The sequence below is a fragment of the Corvus cornix genome, chromosome 2, assembly GCF_000738735.6.
Source record: "Corvus cornix cornix isolate S_Up_H32 chromosome 2, ASM73873v5, whole genome shotgun sequence".
Classification (NCBI taxonomy): domain Eukaryota; kingdom Metazoa; phylum Chordata; class Aves; order Passeriformes; family Corvidae; genus Corvus; species Corvus cornix.
Genome location: NC_046333.1, coordinates 57,964,540 through 57,979,918, shown reverse-complemented (window position 1 = coordinate 57,979,918; position 15,379 = coordinate 57,964,540). Strand labels below are relative to the sequence as shown.

Sequence of the window (15,379 nt, the reverse complement as noted above, 5' to 3'; positions counted from 1 at the left end):
GATTCTTTGTAGTAGGATTTTAAGAAAGAATTCAGAACAGAGCTACAGTAATAGTGTTACTGCCTTAAACTCTGGTCACAAGTCACATTCATTGTGTGTGCCTTGCTTCCTTACAGTGAACCAAGGCTAGCATAAATCCATGACAAGTCACAGATTTTCTGCTTGCCCATCTGGTCTACTTCTGCTCCTTCTAAGTCCGGGTACATTTGACCCTGACATGAGCTCACACATGATGAGGGAATTTGGTCACCCTGAACTGAAAGCTTGAGCCAGATTGTGCTGTCAGTTACATTCCCATCTGGTGAAGTGGCTGGGAGCTTGGTGCTGGTGTGCTGATGTGTCATGCTTTCCTGACAACTGCAATAAAGCTAGGGAGGAGATGGGGAATTAAAGTGTAAAGTTCAATTTTCTTGAGGTGTTTACTTAGCACAGCTGAGGGGATAAAATTTTTGGAATAAGTATACTGCTTAAGGGAGGACAAGAACTAATCTCCTCATCTTTTTAAATTGCAGTACTTGAGAAGAGGCATAATTTTAAACTGTGGAAAAATAAATATAGTATAGACCAGATGTCTCTAATATAATGCCTGACTTGGTGCCCAAAGGAATGGTGCTCCTGTGTTCTGCTGCTTTTTATTCTCTTTGATGCTACTCTTTCATTTTTTATTTACTGCACATTATTTATGCTCAGTCTTCAGCCAGGTATTTTTACAAGATTTTCTTTAATAGCCAAATTTTATGCTGGATTCATCACATAATGTACTGGAAAGGACAGGGGACAGGGGGAAGACATTTCTGTCACTTTATAGATACAGAAAGTATGGAGATCAAAATTTTCTATAGATTTTAGTCATCCAGTTTGAGCTATCTCAGTTTTTCTGCAACTTCATCTGTCTTCCTGACTTTTCCCTCCCAGCTGCAACTTCTTTAATAGATGCTTCAGTGGTGACCAACTCCCTTACTCCATACTCGTTCCCTTCTTTGTTTTTGTCTGTGTTCAGAGCTATGGAAATTCTTCATCATTCCCTGGGCATCAGCAAGAGGGCCTAAAACAAGATAACCTTAATTGTGGATGGATGGTATAGCTATTGAGGTTTTGATATTTTGATTTTTTGAGGCTAACAATCAGCTTTTATTCAGTGCAGTAAAATAACACAATTTACCACATCAATTTAATCATAAATACAACAGTTTGTGCGTTCCCCAGGCATGAGTTCTTTACAGAACAAAAGCTGAAATGCAGTTTTTCAGTAATGACAATAATTTCTTAGATCTGGTATGTTGCAGTCAGATGGCTCCCAAGATGGTCTTTAACTAAAGATATAATTACAATATAAAGATATCTGATGATAACAGTGATACATGCCTGTGACTTGAAAAAGACATTTGCAATACTGCTTACTTTGCATATCACTTGTCAACTGATCTTTATTTCTTTACCGCCCATGTACTTATTTCAAAATCTTCAATACCAAGAGCTTGGATAATTTAAAACAGATTGATGGCACCCAAAGCAACTCATGCAAGCTCTTTTAATCATTTTGTTAGATAACATGGGGTCAGGATTCAGGTCTCTGTTTTTGCCAGACAGAAGCCAGAATATGAAAATGTATAAAGGACTGAAGCACAGAACAAGTTCAACAATAAAGCATCTGATTCTTTCTCTACAACAATTTTTGCAATCCTGCGTGTCAGCATATATGTTCTAATATCAATCAGAATATATATTATGCTACTTTACCTTTTAAAAGGCTAGGATTCCACTGTACTGGCTGGATGGTAAGCATCAGCTTGTAAAACTCCCAGGTGCAGATGGAAAGGAATTGCTTTGAAGCCTTGTTCTTCCGAAGCAGTGTTGTGGGTATGCAGCTACAAAAGGGATATTCCTGATGATTTAGGAATTATGCTCTGCACCATCACCTCTGGTGATAGGCGAGAAGTTAGCTCATAGTTGGTTAGTCAGTTGTGGGACAGGGACAGTACTGCTGGGCACAAAACCAGCAGACATAGAAATGACATTTCAGGTGTCTGTTTTCTATGATTGTCACCCATTAGGTGCCTGATGTCCATTTTGGGCTCTCATTCTTACTTCCCAAGTTTGTTGAGAATCTAGGCAGATAGCATTTATTGTCTACTTCTTGAACTGAGTTGACACTGCTCCAGTACTACCACAATTCATTTTTGTTTGCTGATCTGCAATTTCCATTATCAATGAGATTGGCCAAATTACTGGGGAAATGTCATGGGCTGGTTTGCATGTGACTCATGTAATGTAGTAGAAGTGACATGGAAATAAACAACTCCAGGAAAATAAAGTTTAGTTTTTATTTACTTGGGTTTTTTTAGGTGCCCCACTACTACCTATGATGCAATGGAGTTTTTAGCACTTGTGGGAATCCCAAGTTTCAGCATACCTGTGGAGAAAAGTTGCTTTCCTGTCTTCTCTTGGTGCTTGTTTTGGTTAATGCTTCTGTTGCAGCATGGGGCCACACGTGTGTTGAAAATGCGTCAAATATTGTAACACGCATCCCCAGGTGGCCAACATGAGATGTATTTTCAATTCCTGTCAGTCATACTTGAGTACACTCTGAAAGCAATACCAGTGAATGCAAAACTCCTTCCTCCACCTCTGGGTTTTCTAAATATTTTTTTCTCACCTGTATAGTCTGTGGCTGTTTTATTTGTTCCTGGTATTAGCTTCTTTGATCCTTTTGTTCAATTTCTTAAAACCTGTTATCTCAATTGGTAGAGCATGGTGCTGGTAACACCAAGGTTGTGAACTCACTCCCTGTACCGGCCATTCACTTAAGAGCTGGACTTGATGATCCTTGTGGGTTCCTTTCAACTCGGCATGTTCTGTGGGACCTGTGAGCTTGATGAGTTGCTAAAAATGAATCAGCCTATTGCTGTCCCCAAAAGAGCCCACTAGATGTCACACTGCTACTTCTAATTCAGGCACATCAGCCCTTGCTTGTTGGCTGGCTGACCTATACCTGTTTCTTACCATAACTAAATATAAGTTCTGCCAAAGATAGAAACAGAACCCACCTAGACAGGCCTCTGGTACCAGCTGTGGGAGCAACTCCTTGGGTCCCAGTACTCATCTGTAATAGGAGATGTAGTATTTCCAAGACAAAAGAAATCATTTGTGCCAAACTCCCTTTTAAAATGTCTAACATTGGTTTAGGAGTCTATGTTTTACTCTTGGAAAAAGTTTAACGTGTTCATGCATATATTTTTGGAAATCCATTCTGAAGATTTTGGCTAATATGTAAATGTTTGAGTATGATAGTTCTAAATAATTAGATTGGTTAAGCAGTGTAATTTCTAAAATTAGCCATAAATCTGCCACTTAAAGTATTCCAGTTTGCCATATTTTATATGAACTGTATCACAGAGAACATTTTTTCTCCCTTTGTTGAGTGTAAGAACCTTTTTGTCCACATAGAAAGAGTGGACATCATGTACAAATGAGGTCATGATTAGTCAAGTAAAGTCAGAAATCGTTACCCAGTTATGCATAATAATGTATCAAACATAATAATATTTAGTTCAGAACATGGTACCATGGCTGTTAGGAGAGCTGATGATGTACAATTTGTTCTTCATGTTTGCAGGATGTCTTGTATGGTTTTTTTTGTTGTTGTTGTCATATTGATGCTTCTTTCTTGTTCAGTCCTTTTGCAGCTGAATCCTTTCATAGATTGTTAATATGTACATTATAGGTAATTATTCCTTATTCTTTCAGTAAAATGATTAGAATTTTCATGAAGGAAAAAAGGGTTCTGCGACACCTCTAAGTAAGAACATCCATGTATGTTTATATTATGTGCAGGGCTTATGGAAAAACAAAGGGGTAAATAGGCCAGGCAGGCTGTCAGTTGTTGTATTCTATGCTCCAAAATGTTTAGGGCTTTCCAGTTAAAAAAAGATACAGAACTTTACTTTTTTTGCTGTTCTGATAATATGTATTGTTCTTAACAAAAATACTTATTTTTATATAGTTGACCTGTTCCTGGAATCTTTGCAGATGCTAATAATCACTTGGTGGTTTCCATTTGTGTTGTGCATGCTTAACCTGTTACAGCCAGGAATGAGTTGACCTAAGAGCACTCTGCAAGTTAACAGAAAAGCTCTCTGATTTAATTTGAAATTTATTTAAGCAAAAGTTAGAGCAATTGGTTGGTGGCAGTAAACACTAAAACAAGGGTCTGAATTTTGGAGTTTCTCTCAAATGTGGGAGCCCAGTCTGTTTAAACAGTCATCTCCACACTCTCTGGATTAGTGCTTTTGTATAACTCTAAGGACGTTCCCATCCTCTTCGCTTTCTGATTTCATCCACAGGTTTTGTGTCTTTGTTCATTTGTGGTGGTTTTCATCACCTTTTGTATTAGCTAATATCTAATAATGGCTTTCTGATAGTTTAGCTTAAGCACAATACCTCCACATCTAACACTGCAAAGCATTGACAGACTTTCACACACATATTTCAAATGCATACTTAAAAAAAATTGGTCAGAACTAGTGTTCTCATCATGTTTTGGCATGGAGGCTAACAAAAACACTGAAGACTGGGAGAAAAGCCCTAAAAGGTATGGTCTGAAAAAGCCACAAATATGCTCAGGACAGAGCAAACTCTTCAGTAGTTCTGACATGTAAGATGGTTTTATGACCACCATTATCTTGGACTTAAGGGGCCCCAGTTATTCACTGGTAGTGGGCGCAGTGAAGTATACTTGCAGAGTTTTACACAGGAATCAGTCTTGTGAAGGTCTCTGCTGAAAACCTAGCTGGGACCAGAGGTCACAGGTATCTATCTTCACGCTTGTTGAAGTGGCCGGGCTTGTTTTATCTGAGTGGTAAATAAGTCTGCTTGCTCTGGAGGTTTGTGAGTGCAAGGAGAGGAGGGTGGAAAGTAAGTATGGATTAAGTGCTTTATTTTGTTTCTCTCATGAACTCTGTTAATAAAACCAATCAGAACGGGCAAATACTGCCCTTTCCACTCTGGAACATAACATGGAGGCATGTTAAGGGGTGTCATTATCCTGACTGAAAGATCTGTTTTCAAAAGTTGTCTTCAAAGTAGATACACAGTAGGTATAAGTACTTTGCACCCCAAAGAGAGGTACTTGATTTTCTGCTGCTGCTGTAGTTAGAGCTGAGGGTGTCAGGAGTGGTCAGCTGCCTCTAGTTCTGTCTGCCTTTGAACAGTACCTCTTTACCTCCTTCTAGACATGGCTGGGGTTTTTTTCCCCCCTGTGAGTCTTTACATTTATTTAATTTGTAAAATCTTAAGGTAGTATTTCTATAATTTAACTAGTTACAGCATGAATATTCAGCAGACGTAATCTTATTTAAGCCTTTAAATCCAAGGCTGGGATTTATGACACATTCCCAGAATACATTAGCACTGCACCTAGTTCTAGCACTGTGATCCTTTCTTAGCTTGCTTCTTCTGTTGTATGTAACAGATTGAATGTAATTAGTCTATTTTATTACTATGTGTTTTCTAAAAACTTAACAATGCTACTTAGGAAGTTGTTGCTATTGTATTTTCTGCTAAATTTATTTTTATTGCTTTTCCTGGCACATCTCTGACAAAACAGTGTTTGGACTGATCACTGAAATTTCTCTCCAGATAGCTAAGGGGAAAATCCATGGCTCTTTATTTACACATACTCTGTGCTTGTGCTAGAGTGACCTACTTAAGAAACTCTTCACTTATTTTTTTCTCTCATAACTGTGTGGAGAAAGAAGGAGATGATGAAACAACATGATTGTTTTTTCAATTGTCTGGTCTTAGAAAACTCAGAAAAGTAAACAAAAGGTATGCAGGTGGTAGCATTCACACTCATTCTCCTATTTTGAAGAATAAACAAGGATTTTGTGATGCAGTATAACCATCTGCATTACACAGGCAATTAACGTTTAATCTAATGCTGGTGTCCCTTTGCTAAACTCAGTGATTTAAGCCTGACTAAAGCATCCATGGTTGACCTGGTGTTTGCAAGAGTGAATCCACCCATACTAAAAAATAGTCACCTGACTCACGAGAATAATTCTTTTTACTGGTTTTGTCTTCAAGGCACTTCCAGAATGTTTTTAATCTCATTTGTATAGTTTTAACTCTAAGCTTTTTTGTTGCATCCTTCTTGTGCTGGGATAATGATATTTGCTTCTGGTGTTTTGTCTCTCAAATAGTTCTAATACTTCTCCTAACCCAAGCATTTACAACCTATTAGTCTTCATGTTCTTTTCTTTAGAAAGAGAAGTTGTAATTAAGCCATACATTTCCTTATGCGTTTTCTTTGAAAATAAGTGTCACAACGCCAAATGTCAAATACCTAAACTTGGGAAGAAATGAACAAGTTTCTTTACTCTCAGCCTCTGGGTAGAGTGATTTAAGTAGAGTTTCACCTTTAAACCTAGCCAGAGCTGCCTAAGTACACTTGTGGTTTTATCTGAAGCTTATGTGATATTCCCTGTATGCTTCTCTCACACACGGTGCCCTGTTAAACAATCCCAGAGTTGCATATATTTGTATAGATTATATTTTTTTCTACTGTCTCATAGAAGAGACAGATTACTTTTTCTCACTTTTCCAGTTACTGGATTATGACATTTCATCAGTAAAATAGTGACTTGGGTACTTTTTACTGCATTCATCTCTAACTTTTTTTTTTTTTTTTTAAATGAATCAATTAAATTACGGTAGTCTGGATATAATGGATGTAGTGGATGTAATGAATTTTTTGACATTCTTACACCATTTTTGGTGTTAATGGAGACTGTTCCAGAGACTTCATTGTCCTTTTCACAGTGTGAAACTCTATGCAGTCACTGCTCTCTGCAGCAGTGGAGTTCTCTTCTGTGTGCATCTGAAAATCACAAAACCATGATAGATCTTTCTCCTGCTCTTTTTCCTACCCTCTTATCATTTTTGAACAAGGTTCATAACCCTTTCTAGTAGGCCTTCTGTGGATGGTTTTCAGCTGGTGCTTTCCAGGCTACATCTCCTTGGGCTGGAAGTACAGCAAGTCTTTGTTCCTCTACAATCACCTTCTGGAGAGCTGGATTCAGTGGGGCTGTGGCTGAAAATGCACCATCCATTAAATCACTTCCATCTGTTTCTGTCCTCATTGCGGATTTCCAGGGTACTATAGCTTGCACATTTATTCAGCAGTGATTTTATGTTTGTTAAGGCTTGTTATGTGTAATGGTGGGTCTGCAAGTAGTTGCTGAGACGCTCCCTAGGAACCTGCTTATGTGGTAGCTGTTCTTCATGTGAATTTAACAGAGTAGGTTACAAAAACTGTAAACCTGCAGGTAATATCCTTGCTGTTTTCATACTGTTATTAACAAATATTTATTAGGATCTAGGATTTTTTTTTTTTGCTGAAGTTATGGTTAAACTTGAGATTATCCACATTGATGCTTAGTATTTTAATTTTGTACTTGATTAGGTTTTAAAGCAAAATTTAATTGGAAATACCTTGAATCTTTCACTTTCATCACCAGGAAGTTTCAGTGTGTGTTTGAATTTCCACATATACAGTAGGAGCACTAGGATTTATATTTCTCCATATCTATAGATATAGATATGTATAAATCACAATTTTTCTTCTTACACCTGGGCTTCTTCTTTGGAGTAATATATATGGTCCATATATAGCCACCATTCTGGACACTTCAGATAAGTCATGGAAATCATAAATTATGTTTACTGAATACTACAGTTAAAAAAAAAAAAATCCAGGCTATGCATTGAAGTGAGGGTAATCAGCTGTCAAAATAATTCACCAGAAGTTGTGGTGAGCTCCCTAACGTTTAAATCAAGTTCAGCAGTTCTTTCAGAAATCTTTAATGCAGCCTGTTTTAATGGATTACCTGCCAGCAGTAACAAATGGTAGCTAGGATAAAACTACATGTTGTCAGGAAGCTTAAACTTTACATCAATCTGTATTACTGTTAGAAAATTTGTAGCAGGTCTGTGAACTGAAAAATATGACAACTCCTGATAATTCAGAAAGGAATTAATTTAGGCAGTGTCTACAGCCCGTGTTCTGCAGGAAGTGAGAATAGCTAATCACAAGGTTGCCTTCTGGCTTTCTAATCTGTAAAGCTCCTTGTAATTGGAGAACTATCCTTAGCTTCAGGAAACCAGCATGCAATTCCTTTCCTTGCCTCTGACTTCCTGTGTGATGTTGTATGAGTAACTGACACAGGGATCATTAAATAAACTTGGGATATGTCTGTGATGACAGTAAGTGTGAATCTAAGTGTCAGCTTCTTTGTAAAAGACAGGAAAGACAGCTTTGCCAGGAAACATGGGTGTTTGAAGAAGAGATGCTAGAAGTTATTCAGTAGTATTCAGTGATACTTGGGTATTTGGCATTGTTCTAAGTCAGTCCCTTTATCCTTCCCAGACTTCTGTAAGGAGGTATACAGGAGGTTGACACAGGAGGTATCCCTCAGGCAAGATTGGGTCTCCTAAATTGTTGGGTTTATTTATCTCAACAATGCTAGGCAGGCTTGCTAGTAAGACCAGACTGGAGTTTCTGAAGTGTGACTTGAGGTTTAACCTTTAGACCAATCCAATTAAAGATGGGATTTGGTTTCCGATTTTTACATATGGGATTAGAAAACAGAAGCTGCTAGCAAAACAAACAAACTATAATCCTGTATGTATTTAACATAATTCCCTGCAATTACTTCAGCATCCATCTCCTTGGGTTTTCTGGGCTGAAATTTCTGAGGGACAGCAACACAGCATCTGTCCTATTGCAAGGCTCCCGAAGCTCTGGTTCATCACTAGACAAGTGGGGAGGGGAAGGGACTACTCTTCCAGTCACCTCTTCAGATTCTGCTCACCCTGTCCAGCTCTCACTTGTCTTCTTCATCAAGTACTGTAGGATTTCTTTTAGTTCCAGTTTTCATGCTGTGTAAATGATTTACCCTTTCTTCAGTAAGATCCTGTGTTTGATTTTGCTTCTTTAACTATAAAATGAAGATGATGTTGTCTTGCATTGAAACAGAGCAGTCGATTAAGCAATCTGCCCTCAATCTGTGCAGCTGGACTATGGGATCTTTTCTGGTTCTTTTACTCCAAGGAAACAATTCTTCCAACTATATTTAATACTGAGGCATGCAAGCCCTGTGCCTGATGCACAACTGGGTTTGCTACTGTTGCTGCTTAACGGTGAGTGGTGTGGAGTGGCAGCTACCTTTGGAATGGTTGTTGTAAAGAGTGAGAAAATATGCATATTTGTACCTGTTTGGACTGGGGAAAGAAGGCTATGGTGGGATCCTAAAGGGTGATTTGAACTCCAGGGCTGCCAAGATCAAACTCTTCATTTAATTATTTATAAGGTACTGAAATAATTGGTAATCTGATTTATAAGGACAATTAAAAATGTGTGATGTTTTCTGTCATGGAGCCAGTAGGAAAGAAGAAAAACAGCTTTGTCTTCCTCCTTCTTCTTTCCTTCTCTCTCTCTCATTTATTCTAATAACTTTTTAATTTTGTTCCATATACTTTACTCCAGTATGTTTCTTTAAAAATACCTTCCCCCTTTGATGCCAGAACTCTGTCACAGAAAACATGTCCCAAACATGCCTTTTTTGGGACATTCTAGTTTGGTCGACTTGTGTCCTGTAATGATTAGCAAATTACAATAACTTACATTGTTTCAATTTTCATCTATCTGTTTGCTGAAGGCTCTAAAAGAGAGATTTATAAAGACTGCATTTTCCCATCTTCCATAAGACTGGGGCAAAAATTTAATGGATAACTAATGGATAACTATTGCGTCCGAACAACTACTACTACTACTACTACTAATCTTACTACTACTACTAATCTTACTACTACTACCTTGAGTCTACTGACTGCAGTTAAGCTATTCCTAGTTTAAATCTGAGCACATATGAAGAGAAGCAAGCACAGTGAAGGGATTGTATCTCAAATAATAAGCAAATCTGGATGTGGAAGCAAAAAGAGAGACAGGAATAAAGTATGCGTGTGAAGACATAAGAACAAAATTTACCACTTCTGGCTTGCAGCATTTGGAGATATTAGCTAAGTTTCATGCAGTACTCTGAGGTCTGTGCATGTCCTGTCAAGATTCTGTAGTGTATTTTTCTTACAGCACTGAGATTGCTTATAAGAAATTAATATGTAGGGTCTAGTCTTGTCAGAGCTAATATTTATGTCAATTTTGGGTTCCCAGAGTCAACACCATTAAGGCAATGTGCAAGAATAAGAGATGTGTCGTTTTCCATGGTAATAGATAAATGATAACTTGAGGAATGTCAGCTTCCTTGAGGATAAAATAATTCATGTTAAGGTCAGAAATTAGTGATACAGGAGATCCACCTGTATAATGCAGAGATAAAAAATAGTCTCTGTAGGAGAGAAAAGCTTACAAATTGTGTGAAAGAGAAACCATATTTAGGCTATTATGAGAACACTGAATGCTTATTAAATATGCTAATCATAGTAAGGAAGAACAGGCAAACATGGGTTACATAGCTACTGTGAGTGTTCATAATATTCACTAGTTCTTTTTTTGGGCTAGTGAATCCAACGTGCTCAACAATGTTTGAAACAAAATATGCTCTTGTAAAATATTGTGTCTCGTAGGAGGTTACAAGAGTGAAGCTGAAAAAACCTGACATACAGGAATAAAGGGGCTTTGTAGAGTGGGTCACAAAGTGCATGTCTTGGAGTGAAAGGTGATTGTTAGATAAGGCAGAGAAGCCTGACAGAAGGTTGTGCTGCAGATCAAAAATAAGTTGAAGATCTCAAGGCTTGCAGTGCAGTGTGGTGGAACTGAAGGGATTTGCTCAGATCTCCATCGTTCAGGATCCAGCAGTATCTGTGGTGTCAGCTGCATCCCCTGGGGCCAGTGTGTGTCTGAAATCCCGTTCTGTTTCACAGAAATCTAATTAATTAAAAGACTTTCTTTTCACTAATAAGTCTATTTTTTTGATTAAAATAGATATTCCCTAGGTATAAAAAAAAGATAAACAGTTAAATTAGCTCTATCATGAAGGATATAGAGGTCTACCCACACTATGCTGTAGTGCATAAGAATAAAACATTCTTATGTAATGAAATCCAAACTTAGTTGTTACTGTGACAATATCCATGTGACCATTTATTTAAAATGCTGTAATTTGTATTTTCTAAGTGTTGACTCTGATTTAGAAGTAGAATTGTGAATCAATGCTTTATTCCTGCAGGAATTCTAAGAATGGCATTATGTACATGTGCACATAAAAGCTTTTCTTGGCTTCTGGAAACCATGTGGAAAACACCCTTTCCAAAATTCCTTTCAGGATCCTTCTGATCTCCTTTTTGACCAGGCTTTGTCAGTACATAAAAGGAAAAAAAACAGAATACCAAGATCTCAGCCATGAGTAATTCGTACAAGCTACCAACAGGTTTCCTGGCACTGGCTATTGTTTTTAAAGTACTACCATTGAATACTTTAACTACCAGTACAATTGCTGAATTTGTTTTCTCTGCCATGTTCAGGAAGTAAATATGTAACTTTGTAAAGCAAATACTCCCCAGTTGCCCAAGAACAAGAGGTTATGAAGAAGATATGAAATCCCTCACTCAGATCTGAGTGATGAAATCTGACCTATTATCTACCAAAGTCAACAAAGCACCTGCTGCTGAGTTCAGATGCTCTGGATCTGCTCCTGGGAGCTGCTGCACACACCCCATGCAAGCAAACAGCGTTGCCTCCTCAGTTTGTACACAGGCACTATTGGCACTTTATCCTTGCAGTAAACAGCAAATTGCAAATCGTACCCAGCTGCTTTGCATTTCCAGTACATCTTGGCCTGTTTTCACTTAACAAACGCAACGTGATATCCATCCCAAAGAAGTTCCTTTGTCTCGCCTGCAGGAGGACAGTCCTGTGGGTGTTTGAGACTATGGATTAGCTGTGAGTGAGTGTACAAAGCAGCATTCAGTCAGGCCACGGTTACTTTGTGCTAGTTCCTGGTGAGGGTGAAGAAGACTTGGTTTGGCCTCTTTTAACACAAGGCCCTCAGAAAACACACAGGAGCCTGTTCACTGGGAGGAAAGGATGCAAAGCACTTGCACTGTTTGTATTTCACAAAGCACAGCTTTTAAATAGGACTTGCCATGGCTGTCACAGTTTAAACTCCAACCCACCGGCTCAGCTGTGAGAGAGGAAGGGCAGGTTTTAAATAGGTACTGGGATAGGCAGAAACCCCCAAAATAAATCCTTATATAAAGTAATATCAAAACCCAATATGTGTCAGTGCTTTGGAACTGTTGCTACTGGTAATAACATAAATCTGGAGTAACTGTCACTGAGACTGGAATCTACCACCAAAATGGCAAATCTAGAGGATATTCACTCAGACTGCTGCTACTTATTTTCTGCTCTTGTCTGTGCCTTTGTACACATGCAAACACAATCTCTCTCTCTCTCTTGTTCTGTCTTGTTGTCCTCCTCTCTTTCTGCTGCTTCCATCTCTCTCTCCTCTTCTCCAGGGAGCTGTAAAGAGGTGTTACAGGCATCCTCACAACAGTGTTGTCACCTGGGACTGTTGAGCCTATACCTGATCCCTTCTGCAATAAATGATTCAGTGGAAAATCACTAAAGGAAGCTTGAAGCGTAGTACTACTCCATCATGGCACAGGTCAAGAAAAACTTCTGTGAAGACTTATATCAACATATGCATATCAGTTTAGGACAAGTATAGCGTACGAACCAGTGCTGGTTAGCAAGAGTACTTGGTGCCAGAATTATTTCTAAGAAATCTGGCTCCGTCAATTGCTGATATCCCAGACTACTTTACCATTCTTTTGGGTATTAAGAACAGATTCTGGGACAGAGGATGACATGAAGAGGGGATGTATATCCAGAATTTAAAAATACTCCATTGTTGAGAAATGTTTTCTGAAGTATTGTTCAGATGGTTGTTTGTTTTTTATTTTATTTTTTAAAGTTGCTTGATAATGCTTGTTTGAAAGCACAGCTAGCTGTACTAGTTAACATGCTTATACTTTCACATATGTGAATATGTCTTTGTATGCCTTTGTATGTCTTTGTATGGACACGGAGAACAGCAGAGAGGTAAAAAAATAGTAAGCAATTCTCTTCCTATAAAACCAACACATTTTGTCTTTTCTTTATTCTACAGTCCAAAGGAGAGTTTTGGATCTTCTGTTTGCAATTTAACAGGAAGTCACCATCCCAGGTGGATCCTGTTTGTCCTCAACATCCTCAGCCTACTTGGATGACTAAGCAAAGATCTGCTTATGTGAGCATCCGAGAAGCAAAGATGGAGTAAGATGAGTCCAGGCAGCTGGCTAAAGACAGGATCCCATTTTATTCTTTGTCCCAAGGCTTCCCAACACCTTTGTGCAACTGAGCTCACCAGCAGCTGCATCTTAGCAGAAGATGTTCCCGAAATGATAACAGAGCTCAACAGTGTAAAAAAACCCACTTTATTGTCTTTAAAATATGTGTATTTTCATAGAATATCTGTAATATCACATCCAATGATTTATTTTTTGAAAAATCAACAATATTATCTTCATGAGATATAACCATGACATATAACCCTTGATATAAAAGGATTTTCCTTCAGTTTCTTTTCTTACAACTCACTGCTTACATTAAAAATCTTTTTTTTTTGATCATTTTTTGCCTATACTTGAAAAACTTAGGCTTGTAAGCACCTCACATCTCTGCCATTTTGATCTCTACTCCTTTCCCTTGTCCCTGAATTTCTGGTAGAGCAGTACAAGCAAAGATTCAGCAGTCCTTGACTCATACACTTTGAACATCAGGGTTCCTGTGCACAAACCAAACAAATCTTACTCAACTAAGGCATCAACATAGCCCTCCTTGGATCAGATATTAATGGAGGATAAACTAATGCTAGGAGGCAAAGCTCTGTTCCTTAGCTAGCAGCCATCATGCACCTGTTCTCTTGGCGCTGGTAGCTTCTGTGGCTAGAAAGGGAAATGTGTGGAAACTCATGCAGGTGTGCGTATGGATCTCTGTGGATGTGTGTAGGTGCACGTAGACCTGGGTCCTAATGGGCAGGATTGGAAAGAGGAGCAAACACTGTCTAACACCAAAGGTTGCTGTGCTTCTGCCCAGCTCTGGAGGAATTTGGAAGAACAACTGAGGGACATGGAACACCACCTTCTTCTCACATACCCTTCTTAGAAATGGAGGGTAAATAGGCAAGGGGAAGTATACAGAGCAAAAAGAGAGGGTCTGCACCTTTGTGAAAGCATGCCTGGGGTGCAGAAACTCAAAGGCCTCATTTGTATTTTAAGCTTGTCATTGGGGTGGCTTGGTTTTACACAGAGCCTGGCCAAGTTTTCTCTTTTTCTCTCCCTCTCCAGATAGAGTAAGCTTAAGACTTCATTTTGATATGCCCCCATAATATTTTTTTTAATAATACAGTTTAGTCTAATTATACAGCAGACTTGTTGATAATGTAGTTTGACTGTTCAGAGTGTTTAGGATTTCTCTCCCAGCCCTGTCGAATTTGTGTGAGAGGTTTGTCTACACAAGGAAATATCAGCACAAATTTGACAACCAGTACAGCACATGGAACGATGAGGGAGAGTATGTAGATGTTTGGAAGATACCATTTGTACGCTGATGGGCTCAGGAACCATTTTCCACCGTAAACCAGCGTGTGTGCAGTGCACAAAATCAGTGCCAGATATCCCAGTTTGGACTAAACCAGAATGAAGGAAAGAAAGAAGGAAACAAATGGAGGTTAAAAAAGTAAATTAAACCAGAAAAAAATGCAATTTTAAGGACACAGATTTGTGGCACGTGCCAGCTTGGGGACTGGTGAAATGAAACTGTTTTATATAACATAAAGGCTCTTATTATTTTAAAAAATGATAAATTCAAATGGATATAGATGCAATAGTTTGATTTTTTCTCCATCAATAACCCTGATAACTTTTCCTAGCTCACACATACTGCCTAGTGGCTGTCATATTTGTGAAAAAGCAGAGAAAACGCTGACATTCAGTGGAGAGATCCAAGATTTTTTATGCCCTAGTGCTAATCCATCCAGAAGTACCATACTGTGCAAGTTTTTTGCCTTGATAAAACATTCATTGATAGTAATTTCCCCTTCTCTTGCCTCCCCTCCCTTCCAGCCCAGCTCCTGCAGGGGCATGGCAGCTTGCACCAAACTTCCTCCAAACGGAGAGCTGAGATTATAGTGTTTCCACGGGCAGCCTGTTTACAGTCACAGCAGTTTTTACAGTCTGCAGAAATTGCAGATTCTCTTTAGATGCTTGGCATTGAGAAGATTTGAGTTATAAAGTAATTTCCATATCCATTTTAACTGAA

The 15,379-nt window shown here is 38.5% G+C and overlaps 1 protein-coding gene across 3 annotated transcripts in view; it reads right to left on the bottom strand.

Annotated features, from left to right (window-relative positions):
- Positions 1-13,473: 13,473 nt before the first annotated feature.
- The window catches only part of STEAP4 (STEAP4 metalloreductase), a 28,708-nt gene continuing 26,802 nt past the window's right edge, over positions 13,474-15,379 (bottom strand). For all 3 annotated transcript variants that reach the window (XM_019285360.2, XM_010399201.4, XM_010399202.4), the window contains exon 5: positions 13,474-14,747. In XM_019285360.2, the coding sequence (XP_019140905.1) occupies positions 14,478-14,747 (270 nt within the window). In that variant the 3' untranslated portion in view covers positions 13,474-14,477. The remainder of the gene's footprint in view (positions 14,748-15,379) is intronic.